Source organism: Nycticebus coucang, chromosome 6, assembly GCF_027406575.1.
Source record: "Nycticebus coucang isolate mNycCou1 chromosome 6, mNycCou1.pri, whole genome shotgun sequence".
Classification (NCBI taxonomy): Eukaryota; Metazoa; Chordata; class Mammalia; order Primates; family Lorisidae; genus Nycticebus; species Nycticebus coucang.
The window spans coordinates 54,164,336-54,180,005 of record NC_069785.1 but is presented as its reverse complement, the minus strand read 5'-3'; the positions used below and the strand labels follow the sequence as shown (position 1 = coordinate 54,180,005).

Sequence of the window (15,670 nt, the reverse complement as noted above, 5' to 3'; positions counted from 1 at the left end):
AAATAAGCAGCCGCCTGCTGTCCGTGTGTGTGCAGCTGCCTTGCACTTGCACTTTCATTTGCACTTGCATGCTCCTGGGATCCCAGCAGGGCCATCAGTGGAGGAGAAGCTATGTGGGTGGGCCGTGGGTGACCCTGTACTCTAGCTGTGAGCACGTCAGCCATATGCATTGTGAGGGATTTGTGTGAGTTTGTCCCTGACGCCCCCTAGAGCAGACGGGGGGGCCCTTCAGCACCCTTTTCTGTGGTTCCTTACCTGTCTGACTCTGCTCCCAGGCAGGTGCACTGAGCTGGGAATTGGGCACTTCCATGTGTTCATTTCAACACACTAGTCCTGAATCAATGAGTGGCCTCAGTGTTACAAACAGATGGGCTGCCATATCAAATTACCACAAACTAGGTACCTGAAAGCCATACAAATTTATTCTCTGGCAGTTGTGGAGGCCAGAAGTCTGAAATCAAGATGTTAGCCCCAGGGCCTGGCTTCTCCAAGGTACTGAGGGGAAAATCCTTCCTTAACTCTTCCAGCTGCAGGAGTACCCCTGGCATTCTTTGGCTTGTGGCAGTGTAATCCAAGCTCTGCCTCTCTTTGTGTGACCTTCCCTCTGGGTGTTCATTTCTATTACCAGGACACTCTCACTGGATTTAGGGCCCACCCTAACCTACTATGATTTCATATCCATCCTTAGTTTAATTACAGCTATTTCCATGTAAGGCCACATTTTGGGGTTCTCATTGGACATGAATTTTAGGGGATACTCTTTATCCCACTATATGATCCTTTCAGCCAAAGATTCTTTTTTTTTTTTTTTTTTGAGACAGAGTCTCAAGCTGTCGCCCTGGATGGAGTGTCGTGGCATCACTGCTCACAGCAACCTCAAACTCTTGGTTTAAGCGATCCTCTTGCCTCAGCCTCCCAAGTAGCTGGGACTACAGGCGCCTGCCACAACGCCTGGCTATTTTTTGGTTGTAATTGTCATTGTTGTTTGGCAGGCCTGGGCTGGATTCAAACCCACCAGCTCTGGTGTATGTGGCTGGTGCCTTAGCCGCTTGAGCTACAGGTGCTGAGCCCTAAAGAAGATTCTTATTAAAAAAAAGAAATAAAGGCTGGGCACAGTGGCTCATGCCTGTAATCGTAGCACTCTGGAAGGCCAGGGTGGGAGAATCATTTGAGCTTAGGAGTGAGTTTGAGACGAACCTGAAAAAGAATGAGACCTTGTCTCAACTAAAAATAGAAAAAATTACCCAGGCGTTGTGGTGGGTGCCTATAGTCCTGGCCACTCAGAAAACTGAGGCAGGAGGATCACTTGAACTAGGAGTTGGAGGTTGCTGTGAGCTATGATGTCATGAAACTCTAGCCTGAGCAACAGAGTGAGACTCTGTCTCAATAATAATAATTAATAATTTTTTTTTTAAAAACACCTTTTAGCAATCATCTCACTATTTACCAAATAAATTTGAAATTAAAGCAAGACATTATTTTTGCCTGTCGAATTAATAGATCTTATGGTGCCAGAGAGGACATCTGGAAACAGGCATTGTCATATATGGCTGCTGAAAATATAAATTGGCATGAACTTTTCTGAGGGGTGATTTGGAGTCAAATAACATGAACTTGTGGAAAGTCATTCCCTTTGACTCAATAACCCAACTTGTAAGGTTCTGTCCTAAATCAATACTGATACATGGAGAAAGAATTTTGTCCATAGCGCTTATATAAGGGGAAAATAAAACCCAAAGAGAACAAACAGATGTCTAACAATAGTGGGCAGGTTAAATTGTTGTATACTGTCTGACTCAGCCATTAAAATGATGGTTTGAGTATATTGTCAGCCACGTGGAAGGATGTCTCCAATGTAATTAGAAAACAATATAAGATTGAAAAACTTTGGATGCAGTATGACCCCGATTTTATAAAATGTACGTGTACCATATTAGAAAAAAGGAAAGGAATGAAATAAATCAAAATGAGAACAGTGGTTTCTTCTAGGTTATAGATTGATAGGTTATTCTTTTATTTTTTTTTTATTATTTTTTTGAAACAGAGTCTCACTATGTTGCCCTAGGTAGAGTGCCGTGGCATCACAGCTCACAGCTCACAGCTCACAGCAACCTCATACTCTTGGGCTTAAGCGATTCTCTTGCCTCAGCCTCCTAAGTAGCTGGGACTACAGGAGTCTGCCACTATGCCTGTCTATTTTTTTGTTGCAGTTTGGCCAGGGCAGGTTTGAACCTACCACCCTCAGTATATGGGGCCGGTGCCCTACTCACTGAGCCACAGGCACCGCCCATGGTTATTCTTTTAAAAAATGTACTATAAGATGGGCTTAAACTAGAAGAAGCCTAATCCACGCCTTCACTTGTAAGGTCAATAAAGTTCCTACTGTGTCCATCCAGGGGCACAAGGTGGTAGCAGGGAGAGAAGGCCACACAGCATAGAAATAGCACAATGTCCCGTGGCCCTGAGCGTCCCCAGGGGCACACAGCTGCAGCATATCTGTATCGTGAGTCTTGCTGGGTCACAGAAGCCTGAATCCCTTCTGTATCAAGACCTCAGAGTTCAGGAAGAACTGAAACACTCAACGTGCTTTACAGGAAATACTTCTAGGTGATCTGGGACTCTCCTGGTTTTTGAGCCAAATTCAGTTCCAGTGGCAAGGTCACTTCCCTGTCAGGAAGGAGAGGCAAAACCAGGGCCCGAATCTCGGGATAGTGTCTCTGGCTTCAACTTCTGACATCCAGAAAGACTGCTTCTGACCCTCATATTCTTAAATTCTATAATTGGCATTACTTTATAGTAAGGGGAAAGATAAATGTAATATATTCACATGATAGGATATGATTCGGCCATAAAAAGGACTGAAATTCTTATGCCTGCTGTCACATGGAAGAACCTTGAAAACAGGATACTAATTGGGAGAAGCTGGACACAAAAGACCACCTGTCATACGATTTCATTTATATGAAATGTCCAGAATCGGCAAATCCTTGGAGATAGAAAGTAGATGAGTGGTTGCCAGGGGCTGGAGGGGAAGAAGAAACTAGAGAGGGACGGGTGAAGGTTATACTGTTCTTTGGGGGATAAGGAAAATGTTCCAGAATTAGATAATGGTGATGATAGCACAACCAGGACTACACTGAAAAACCATTGAGTTCTACACTTTACGTGGGTGAATTGTATGGCTTGTGAATTATATAACTCAATAAAGCCGTTACTAAAAAATGGGTTAAGAGATAATGCTTCTGAGGTAATATTCTTGTTTTTTATTTCTGAAGGATCTTGAAGAAGAATTAGACATGAAGGACAGAGTAATTAAAAAACTACAAGATCAAGTCAGGACTCTAACCAAGACAATTGAAAAAGGTAGGAAAAATGATACTCACTTTCTTATTCTTTGGAGCTTTGAGCTAAGGTCAGCATGCACTCAAGTGTTTATCTGGTCCAAAGCCTATGAAACCCAAAGGAATAATTCCTAACCGTAGATTTAATACCTAATTATGAGCTAATGAACAAATCCATTGAGGCAGGAGCCCTGCACTGGTACCTACTGCCCCTCAGATGGTACCAGATGTACTCATGTATTTGCAAGGATATCCTACAACTCTCATTTCATTTAAAAATGAAACCATAGCCAGGCATAGTGGCTCATGCCTGTAATACCAGCACTTAGGAAGCTGAGGTGGGTGGCTTGCCTGAGCCCACAAGAGTCGAGACCAGCCTGAGCCAGAGCGAGATCCGTCTCTAAAAATAGCTGGCCGTTGTGGTGGGTGCCTGTAGTCCCAGCTACTTGGGAGGCTGAGGCAAGAGGATCGCTTAAGCCCAAGACTATGAGGTTGCTGTGAGCTGTGACATCATCAAGGGTGACAAAGTGCGACTCTCTGTCTCAAAAAAAAAAAAAAAAGAAAGAAAGAAAAGAACAAAAAAAGGAAACTGTAAACAGTAGAGAACTAAGAAGCCGTATATCCCAGCTTGGACTGCACCACACACTAAAAGCGTTTCCATGAACTCCTGAGAAAAGGACCCTCAGCTTTTCTTTCCTCCTCCTCTAAGTCACTGATCTGTACCTGTCTTCCTCTCTGTCCTTACATTTCTCACTCTTTTGTTCTTCATTACTGTTTCCTCTTCCTCCCTGCCTTTATTGCTAAGGCTGTGTGTATCGTCAGCTGTGTGTTCCTTTTTCTATATTCATTTCTTCAAAGAACTTCTTTATTCTCATTCATCCAACTTTCACCTCAATTGTGAAATGTCCAAAACCAAATCGAAGATCTTCCCCCTTCAATAATAAATGACAAATGGCAGTCTGCCTCGTGAGAGGAGGGACCTGATCTGTCCTTCCAGCTCAGGAATGAATGAACGGATGAGTCACCATTCTCCATTCTGGCTTGGCTGCTAGACTTCTAACTTTAGAACTGTAACATTAAAAACGTGCATTGTACCTAGGAATATACCTAACGAAGGAGGTGAAGGACCTGTATAAAGAAAACTATGAAATCCTCAGAAAGGAAATAGCAGAGGATATTAACAAATGGAAGAACATACCATGCTCATGGATGGGAAGAATCAACATTGTTAAAATGTCCATACTTCCCAAAGCAATCTACCTATTCAATGCCATTCCTATCAAAATACCAACATCATACTTTCAAGATTTGGAAAAAATGATTCTGCGTTTTGTATGGAACTGGAAAAAACCCCGTATAGCTAAGGCAGTTCTCTGTAATAAAAATAAAGCTGGGGGCATCAGCATACCAGATTTTAGTCTATACTACAAAGCCATAGTGCTCAAGACAGCATGGTACTGGCACAAAAACAGAGACATAGACACTTGGAATCGAATGGAAAACCAAGGAATGAAACTAACATCTTACAACCACCTAATCTTTGATAAACCTAACAAGAACATACCTTGGGGGAAAGACTCCCTATTCAATAAATGGTGTTGGGAGAACTGGATGTCTACATGTAAAAGACTGAAACTGGACCCACACCTTTCCCCACTCACAAAAATTGATTCAAGATGGATAAAGGACTTAAACTTAAGGCATGAAACAATAAAAATCCTCCAAGAAAGCATAGGAAAAACACTGGAAGATATTGGCCTGGGGAAAGACTTCATGAAGAAGACTGCCATGGCAATTGCAACAACAAAAATAAACAAATGGGACTTGATTAAACTGAAAAGCTTCTGTACAGCTAAGGAGACAATAACCAAAGCAAAGAGACAACCTACACAATGGGAAAGGATATTTGCATATTTTCAATCAGACAGAAGCTTGATAACTAGGATCTATAGAGAACTCAAATTAATCCACATGAAAAAAGCCAACAATCCCTTATATCAATGGGCAAGAGACATGAATAGAACTTTCTCTAAAGACGACAGACGAATGGCTAACAAACACATGAAAAAATGTTCATCATCTCTATATATTAGAGAAATGCAAATCAAAACAACCCTGAGATATCATCTAACCCCAGTGAGAATGGCCCACATCACAAAATCTCAAAACTGCAGATGCTGGCGTGGATGTGGAGAGAAGGGAACACTTTTACACTGCTGGTGGGACTGCAAACTAGTACAACCTTTCTGGAAGGAAGTATGGAGAATCCTCAAAGCACTCAAGCTAGACCTCCCATTTGATCCTGCAATCCCATTACTGGGCATCTACCCAGAAGGAAAGAAATCCTTTTATCATAAGGACACTTGTACTAGACTGTTTATTGCAGCTCAATTTACAGTCACCAAAATGTGGAAACAGCCTAAATGCCCACCAACCCAGGAATGGATTAACAAGCTGTGGTATATGTATACCATGGAATACTATTCAGCCATTAAAAAAAATGGAGACTTTACATCCTTCGTATTAACCTGGATGGACGTGGAAGATATTATTCTTAGTAAAGCATCACAAGAATGGAGAAGCATGAATCCTATGTACTCAATTTTGATATGAGGACAATTAATGACAATTATGGTTATGGGGGGGGAAACAGAAAGAGGGAAGGAGGGAGGTGGGTGGGGCCTTGGTGTGTGTCACACTTTATGGGGGCAAGACATGATTGCAAGAGGGACTTTACCTAACAATTGCAATCAGTGTAACCTGGCTTATTGTACCCTCAATGAATCCCCAACAATAAAAAAAATAAATAAATAATAATAAAAAAAAAAAAAAAAACGTGCATTGTTCTAAGCCACTAAAAATGGCCACTTTCGTGACGATTTGTTACAGTAGTCATAGGAAACTAATAAAGCCCTCTTAGTCAGGACTGTGCAGATTGGGACTTTGTACACCAAAACAGTTCCTGAGTCTGGCTCTTTTCACTGTAGCATCGGAATCTTGGAGACAGGGCAACATTTTTGTTATTTCTTTCCCCTTCCCGCCGTGCCGGATCCGTATCAGGTGCTCATAAGGCTTTTCTCAAGGATAACTTAGCAGTACCACTGATATGCTCATAGATAAAATCCATAGGGGAAATTCATCAGGATACAAGACAGTTTTAATCTGAAAGCCACAGAAGTCCATTTGCAAACCAGCCAGGATGGGGATAGAAGGAGGCTGAGTAGTCTCAGAAACCTGTGAGAGTTGTGTTTGTGTATTTTGCTCACCATTTGCCTCTGTCTGCAGCCAGTGATGCGCCCTTGTCATCGGGACCCAAGGAGTACCTTGGAATGCTGGAATATAAGAGAGAAGACGAGGCCAAGCTCATTCAGAACCTCATTCTTGGTAGTGAAAGCGGGAACTCTTGACTTTTGCTTTCTTTTTGAGAACTTGTGCATCGGTCAATGCCCAAGCCCTGGGCGGGTGGTCCCTTGTCTTCTCTCTCTTCCTCCATTGCTTCTTCCATCCTCAGCACTATTGACAGTAACTCTTTGCTGGGGTGGAGCGGGCTGTGCACTGTAGGGTACTGATCAGCATCCTGAATTTCTACTCGCCAGAAGCCAGGAGCAACCCCGAGTCATGACAGTAGAAACTGTCTTCAGATATTGCCAAATGTCCTCCGGGAGCCCAAACTGTCCTTAGTTGAGAACCATTGCCCTGACCTTTCCCAGAGTCTAATTGTAGAGTCAAGGTAGAAGACGTATCTCCTCAGCTTTGTGTCTCACGCAGGCTCCACAGTGGAAATCACGGTGCCTCTGGCTCCTCTGGACGCCTGCTGAGACACTCATTCATGCAGGCAGTGTGATGGGGCTCTCAGATATACTGCAGCCAGGGGAATGTCCCAGGGTGCCTGCTCAGGGGTTAGTGTCTTAGGACAATCTTACCACACTGTCTTCACCAGGGCCTTCCACGTGGGTTTCTGGGGAAGGGAGACAATCTGCCTCCCTATCAGCTGGTCCCAAGATCTTGACACTGAAAGCCAATGCATAGTCTTACTTCCTCTTCTTCCAAGCGACACCCCCGGGTCACCTGGGCACCCCCCCCTTTCCTGTCCCCTCTTAACTGCTGCACCCTGGTCCCATTCTTGTCATTCCTCTGTCTTAATGTGCCCGTGGGCAGAACCTTGTTTGCCTATCTTGGCTTGTTCTATAGTTTCTCCCTTCCCTTCACGGCCATGCTGTCTCTCTGCCCTTCTCTTCCACCCAGGCTGAGTAGCCCTGCCTCTGTGCAGCACTGTGTCTGTGCTTGCCCTGCTCAAGGCAGCTTCCAGTGACAGGTTATGCCATATCCCCTCCTCATGGAAGAGCTTGGGGAGGGATTCTTTTCTTACACTAGGGGTCTGAAATCCAGGGTCTCCACACCAGTAAAAAGTACAAATATGTGTCTCTTAGCCTACCTTTTAAAAAAGAGAAAGATCCTAGCAAATGAGAAGCTAGAGGAATAGGTAGCACCTGTGTGTTTTGCCAACCAAGGAGCCAGACTGAATTCCTCAAAGAGAAAAGAAATCCCTGTGCATTTAGGCATTGCATCAAGCACAGCAAAGTGGGCTCCTGCCCCCTAGTTAGAGCTTCCTCAGGAAAAGAGCAGACCTGTAGCTGTAATCCTCATTGGCACCCTCTGCTGCAGACCTGAAGCCCCGTGGCGTGGTGGTGAACATGATCCCCGGGCTTCCAGCTCACATCCTGTTCATGTGCGTACGCTACGCAGACTCCGTAAATGACGCCAACATGCTGAAGTCCCTCATGAACAGCACCATCAATGGCATCAAGCAGGTGGTTAAGGTAGGGAACTGTCTTCAACATTAGCCCTTGGCATTAGATCTACTTTAGGAATGCCTGCGGGAACGCCCAGGGGCCCAGCTTAGCCTCCTGTCTTTGGTGAGCCACATGATTCTTCAAACTAGCTGTTACAGAAAGACAAGTGGATGAGGATCTGCCAGTAGACCTCACAGCCTTCCCTGTAAAACTACAATCTGGTTGCAACTATCCTCACTGCTTCTATCCCCTTGGGGTATGAAATTACTGGCTCTGAGACATAAATGTTCTATCAGTGGAACAAGTGTGAACAATGAGAAATGGGAGGGAGTAGGAAATTGCTCATCTCATCCTTTGGCAGTTATATAATTCTCCCTATAAAACTGCATTATGTACTTTTATTTCCCATTCGCAAATGAAAATAAGTTATGTGTATGTCAGATTAATTACTTAGTAAGGTTCAGCAATTATAGCTGTAAGATTGCTACCACTCTCACCCCAATAAACAGTGACTTAAACAAGATGGAGGATTTTTCTTTGCTCTATAGTAATCCCATAGTGAGCCATCCAGGTTGGAAGGAAGCTCTGCTCCCCATGGTCATGTAGGGATCCAGGTTTCTTCCGATTTGCTGCCTGCCATTCCCTAGGACATTGTTCTTATTGGAATTCTTTGACATGCAGACAGCCAGCAGTTTGCTACTGGGTGGGAGGGCACCCACCATAGGAGGTATAGTGTGTATATCAGAACTCACCAGCTGAACTCTTTATGAACAATCTCTTCATAGTGTGACATGTGGACAATGATCAAGAATGACAATGACAAAGAACATGCTGATATAAGAATAAGATTAAGTTCATTACTCATTTCCTTTCTAGGAGAAGCATAATCGTAAAACCATTCTTAGCATACTGATTTTTTTCCCCTAGAAACTCAGTAAGTAAAAAAATAAGTAAATAATTGTAACTAAGCATTGAACATTTTTCCTAAGCAGACCTGGATTCTTGTTCACCTGGGTGGTTTATTTGAATAATAATTTTGGCTCATTTTGGAATCTTGGGCTAGCCACCCACCACGGCACGGGACAGGTGCTTAATTCAGCACAAAGCTGGACTTGGTGCTGTTCTGGATGTAGAAATTCCATTAACTGAAGTAAGTGGAGTTGATACGCAACCTGCTTCCTCTCTTTCTAAGACATGGCCAACCAGTTTACCTTACACATAGGAATATCCAATACTTTTCCTGCCCCTCCCAAAGAGTGGCAATGATATTGCTACATATTTGAATTTGGGTAGGGGAGGGCCTACCTTACGTTTAGTAAAATATTAGAATCATAAGGAAATAAATCCTATTTTAAATACTCTAGGAAGAAAGAAGAATAAAAACAGTAGATGTATGAGAGGTCAGAGAGTGGTATTTCTCCCCTCCCCTTCAAAAAATGAGTACAAAGAATTCATTATTCATTTAGAGTTAGGAGTTGAAAGTTAGCATTTATGGAGTGCTGGGTGCTTTATAGTCACTATCTTCATGGAGCCACCAGAGTGCTTTTGGAAGGGGATTCCATAAATTGATGTCTTCCCTGTCCCATTTTCAAAACTGGAGTTTTTGTTTGTTTGTTTTATTTTGTTTATTTTTGAGACAGAGTCTCATTACATCGCCCTTGGTAGAGTGCTGTGGCGTCACAGCTCACAGCAACCTCAAACTCTTGGGCTTAAGCGATTCTCTTGCCTCAGCCTCTCAAGTAACTGGGACTACAGGCACCTGCCACAGCACCGCGTATTTTTTTGTTGTTGTCATTGTTGTTTAGAAGGCCTGGGCCAGGTTCGAACCCACCAGCCCCAGTGCATGTGGCCGGTGCCCTAACCACTGAGCTACGGGTGCAGTTTTTTAAGATAAGACAAATCGGCACTGTGTTCCAGCCCTATGTGCGTGGTATTCACTTCATTCTGCTGCTAAGTACAGTAGAACCTCCATAGCTGACCACCTCTCTACATTGACTACGTCCTTAAGTTGACCTAATTTTCATAGATGTGACATGCACCGCATGTATGTATCAGTACAGAAGGCCTAGTTCCTTATGTTGACCACCTCTGTATGTTGACCTGTTTATTTTAGTCCCTTTGCGGGGGGGGGGGGTGTCAACATACAGAGGTTCTAAGGTATTTATAAACCAAAAGATGCATTGCATGAGGGGTATAAGTCCCCTTTCTCAACAGCATCTTCAATCTCAACTTCTCCGTGGCTCCTTCCCTCTGCCTTTGTATGCACCCAGGATCTGCCCGTGGCTACCTCCCACACACAGCACTTAGGGCCACATGCCCGCCTCAGCCGCTCTTTGGCACCCGTGGGCTGCCAAAATGATGCATAAGCTAGTGCCCTCCACCAGCTCCCTTTGTCACTCCTTGCAATCAGGCTTCTGCCCTGTCACTCTCTGGAAAGATCACCAGTAGTTCCTCTTGCTGAAACCAATGATATTTCTTTAATTTTTATTATTCTTAAATAGACTAAAGCATGAGCATCACCTTCTCAAAACCCTCCTCCCTTGGTTTCCAGTTTTCCTAGGAAAACCCTAGGGTTTTTCCAGTTTTCCTCTCACCCCTCTGGTCCCTGTGGAAGCCAGCTTGCCTTGTTCCTCCTCTTCCTGCCCCGACAGTCCCCCTGTCCCTCCCCTCCTTCCCAGGGCTCCATCCTGCTGCCTCTCTGTGAGTTTCCCCAGCTGTCCTGCATCCTTGTCAGCTCTGTCCTGAACTTTGGAAGCACAGCCTATACCATGGTTTGGGCACTTAGTCGCCTGTTTGACTGTGTCCTCCCTTTGTTATATCTGTCTTCCTGGTCAGAATGTGAACTTCAGAGAGCAAGAACCGAGACACATATTTCTTGTGCATTCCTGCCAGGCCTGCTTCAAGCTTCATAACGAGCGATGTGCCCGTACAGAAACATTTTGCAGACCGTAACCTGCCATAAAAATATAAGCTCTTACGTGTATAATTACAATGTAAATTGGATTAGAGCCTTAGTGCATTAAAAAATTAATTTTGGCCCAGAGCTACAAGTTAAACAAGTAAGATGCTCAGAGGCGTGGGTAAGCATCCAGTCCAATTCTGTTTTTTCTTATTTTTTTAAAGGAACATTTAGAAGACTTTGAGATGCTGTCCTTTTGGCTTTCCAATACCTGCCATTTCCTCAACTGCCTGAAGCAGTACAGTGGAGAAGAGGTATGCATCCTGGCCAGAGCTGTGTCACGTGTGACCTCCTCATGAGCCAGAGCTTCCTGGAGGGATTAGGGATTGGGACAGCCAGTGCCAGGCGTGGCTTCTGTTGCAACTGGCTGTCTGGCTCCTCTGCACACAGCAGGCCAACTGCACATTACCTACTGGACTCCTAGGTGTCCACCACAGGCCAGAGACTTCTGGAAGAAGCTGAGACCTTGAACACAGCCCTGAGCCTCCTAGGTTTCCTTTACTTCTAAATGAATAGGTAGATTAGATGAATTTTAAGTTTCCTTCTGGCTGGGAAACTTTCAGTACAATGACTCTAAACTACAGCCCTCGGTTCACTATGCCTGTCTTGTCACTACTGTTCTCTCTACAAGATTCTGATTGTCCTTCCATAATCTATAAAAGTGTCTCCTTTGTGACTCTGACCTTGCTTCCGGGGGTCTGATGTCATCAATGAGTTCTCCACCTTCGAGTACTACTCACAGAGAAGAAGTTCAGTGAACTAAAATAACAACATGACTTTTAGGGTTCTCAGTGTCTCTAAAATGATTACACTATTTTATGGTCCCACCAGCAGTAGATGACATTTCCAAGGTCCCCTACCTTTACCAACACTTGATACTGACAGGCATTATTATTATTTACCCATCTCGAGGGCATGAGATGGCATCTTGTTGATTTAAATTGCATTTATTTGATCACTAGTGAAATCAAGCATCAGTTTGTATGCTTATTGGTCACTTGGGTTAAATTACCTAGTCACATTCTTTTTTCATTCTTCTTTGGATCTATTTTTTTCTTATTGATTATAGCAGGTCATTGCATGTTATAGATGGATCTTCTAATTTCCTAAATGAAATCCTTTGTCACACATAGTTTTTGAATTTTGGTACACTGACACCTATCAGTCTTGTTCTGTTATGATTTGTACTGTGTATCTTATTCAAGAAATTCTTCCCTAGCCTGAGATCATGAAAATATTCTCTTCTAGACTAGTTCACATTTAGCGTTCACAATTACGTTTTTACCTATCCAAACTCGGTGTCATTATCAATTGATCTCAAATTGATATGTTAGATAATGATTTCATATCTTCTTCCATGCGGATAGCTAGTTGTCCCAATGGAAAGAAGGTAAAATGTAACAGTAATGTGACTGGTAAGATAGAAGGAAAGAAGTAAATAGAGCAAATCCAACCTCTGACTAAAAGGAATCCTGAAACGGGGAGGCACAGGTTAGTCAATTTAAGACAAACTGGCATCAGTGAAACATCGCTGGAAGGGTAGATTATTCAGCACTATTTATTTGCTGATACTTTCTTTGCCTGCTTTAGCCATGTATAACAATGTTCTCTTCCCTGTCTGTTTTTTTTCAGTTACCATATTTTTTTATTATTAAATCATAACTGTGTACATTAATGTGATCATGGGGCACCATACACTGGTTTTATACACTGTTTGACACATTTTCATCACACTGGTTAACATAGCCTTCTGGCATTTTCTTAGTTATTGTGTTAAGACATTTACATTCTACGTTTACTAAGTTTCACATGTACCCTTGTAAGATGCACCGCAGGTGTAATCCCACCAATCACCCTCCCTCCACCTCCCGCCCCCCTCCGTCCCTTCCCTTTCCTCCTTCCCCCTATTCTTAGGTTGTAACTGGGTTATAGCTTTCATGTGAAAGCCATAAATTAGTTTCATAGTAGGGCTGAGTACATTGGATACTTTTTCTTCCATTCTTGAGATACTTTACTAAGAAGACTATGTTCCAGCTCCATCCATGTAAACATGAAAGAGGTAAAGTCTCCATCTTTCTTTAAGGCTGCATAATATTCCATGGTGTACATATACCACAATTTATTAATCCATTCGTGGATCGATGGGCACTTGGGCTTGCTTTTTCCATGACTTAGCAATTATGAATTGGGCTGCAATAAACATTCTCGTACAAATATCTTTGTTATAATGTGATTTTTGGTCTTATGGTTATATGCCTACTAGAGGAATTATAGGATTGAATGGCAGATCTATTTTTAGATCTCTAAGTGTTCTCCAAACATCTTTCCAAAATGTTTGGAAATGTTTCCCACCAGCAGTGCAGTGTAGAAGTGTTCCCTTTCCTCCACATCCACGCCATCATCTCTGGTCTTGGGATTTTGTGATATGGGCTAATCTTACTGGAGTTAGATGGTATCTCAAGGTAGTTTTGATTTGCATTTCTCTGATGATTAAAGATGATGAGCATTTTTTCATATGTCTGTAGGCCGTGTGCTGTCTTCTTCAAAGGAGTTTCTCTTTAAGTCCCTTGCCCAGCCTGCGATGGGATCATTTGTTCTTTTCTTGCTTATACGTTTGAGTTCTCTGTGGATTCTGGTTATTAAACCTTTGTCGGGGACATAACCTGCAAATGTCTTCTCCCATTCTGAGGGCTGTTTGCTTGCTTTACTTACTGTGTTCTTGGCTGTGCAGAAGCTTTTTAGTTTGATCAGGTCCCAGTAGTGTATTTTTGAAGCTGCTTCAATTGCCCGGGGGGTCCTCCTTATAAAATACTCACCCAGACGGATTTCTTCAAGAGTTTTCCCTGCACTCTCTTCTAGTATTTTTATACTTTCATGTCTAAAGTTTAAATCTTTAATCCAGTGAGAATCTACCTTAGTTAATGGTGAAAGGTGTGGGTCCAGTTTCAGTCTTCTACAGTTTGCCAGCCAGTTCACCCAGCACCATTTATTAAATAGGGAATCTTTTCCCCACTGAATGTTTTTAATTGGCTTGTCAAAGATCAAATAACGGTAAGTAGCTGGATTCATCTCTTGGTTATCTATTCTGTTCCAGACATCTACTTCTCTGTTTTTGTGCCAGTACCATGCTGATTCGATCACTATCGATTTGTAGTATAGTCTGAGGTCTGGTAGCATGATTCCTCCTGCTTTGTTTTTATTTCTGAGTAATGTCTTGACTATTCAAGGTTTTTTCTGATTCCATATAAAACGAAGTATTATTTTTTTCAAGATCTTTAAAGTATGACAGTGGAGCTTTAATAGGGATTGCATTAAAATTGTATATTGCTTTGGATAGTATGCACATTTTAACAATGTTGATTCTTCCCAGCCATGAGCATGGTATGTTTTTCCATTTGTTAACATTTTCAGCTATTTCTTTTCTTAGAGTTTCATAGTTCTCTTTATAGAGACCTTTCACATCCTTTGTTAGATAAACTCCCAAGTATTTCATCTTCTTTGGCACTACTGTGAATGGAATAGAGTCCTTAACTGTTTTTTCAGCTTGACTATTGTTGGTATATATAAAGGCTACAGATTTATGAATGTTGATTTTGTAACCTTAGACGCTGCTGTATTCCTTGATCACTTCTAAGAGTTTTGTAGTAGAATCCCTGGTGTTTTCCAGATATACAGTCATATCATCTGCGAAGAGCGAAAGTTTGATCTCTTCTGACCCTATATGAATACCCTTCATTGCCTTTTCTTCCCTAATTGCAATGGCTAAAACTTCCATTACATTGTTAAAGAGCAATGGAGACAATGGGCAGCCTTGTCTGGTTCCTGATCGGAGTGGAAATGATTTCAATTTAACTCCATTTAATACGATATTGGCTATGGGTTTGCTGTAGATGGCCTCTATCAGTTTAAGAAATGTCCCTTCAATACCAATTTTCTTAAGTGTTCTGATCATGAAGAGATGCTGTATATTATCAAAAGCTTTTCTGCATCAATTGAGAGAATCATATGGCCTTTGTTTTTTAATTTGTTTATGTGCTGAATTATACTGATTTACGTATATTGAACCAGCCTTGAGACCCTGGGATAAAACCGACTTGGTCATGATGTATAATTTGTTTGATGCATTGCTGGATTCTGTTTGTTAGGATCTTTTGAATATTTTTGCATCTATATTCATTAGTGAATATAGTGGTCTATAATTTTCTTTTCTTGTTGGGTCTTTTCCTGGTTTGGGGATCAGGGTGATGTTTGCTTCATAGAACGTGTTGGGTAGTCTTCCTTCTTTTTTCTACATTTTGAAACAGGTCGAGTTATATAGGTACTAATTCCTCTTTAAAGGTTTGGTAGAATTCTGACATGAAGCCATCTGGTCTTTTCTTTTTAGGCAGATTTTGTACAGTTGATGCTATTTCAGAACTTGATATGGGCCTGTTCAACATTTCCACTTGATTCTGGCTAAGTCTTGGAAGTTGACGTGCTTCCAAGTATTGGTCAATTTCCTTCAGATTTTCATATTTATGAGAATAAAGTTACTTGTAATGTTCATTAAGGATTTTTTGAATTTCTGAGCAGTCTGT

The 15,670-nt window shown here is 42.2% G+C and overlaps 1 protein-coding gene across 1 annotated transcript in view; it reads left to right on the top strand.

Moving 5' to 3' along the window:
* The window catches only part of MYO5C (myosin VC), a 119,461-nt gene that overhangs the window by 81,906 nt on the left and 21,885 nt on the right, over window positions 1-15,670 (top strand). Inside the window, exons 33-36 of the mRNA XM_053595124.1 lie at window positions 3,276-3,363; window positions 6,627-6,725; window positions 8,007-8,161; window positions 11,258-11,347. Of these exons, the coding sequence (XP_053451099.1) occupies window positions 3,276-3,363; window positions 6,627-6,725; window positions 8,007-8,161; window positions 11,258-11,347 (432 nt within the window). The remainder of the gene's footprint in view (window positions 1-3,275; window positions 3,364-6,626; window positions 6,726-8,006; window positions 8,162-11,257; window positions 11,348-15,670) is intronic.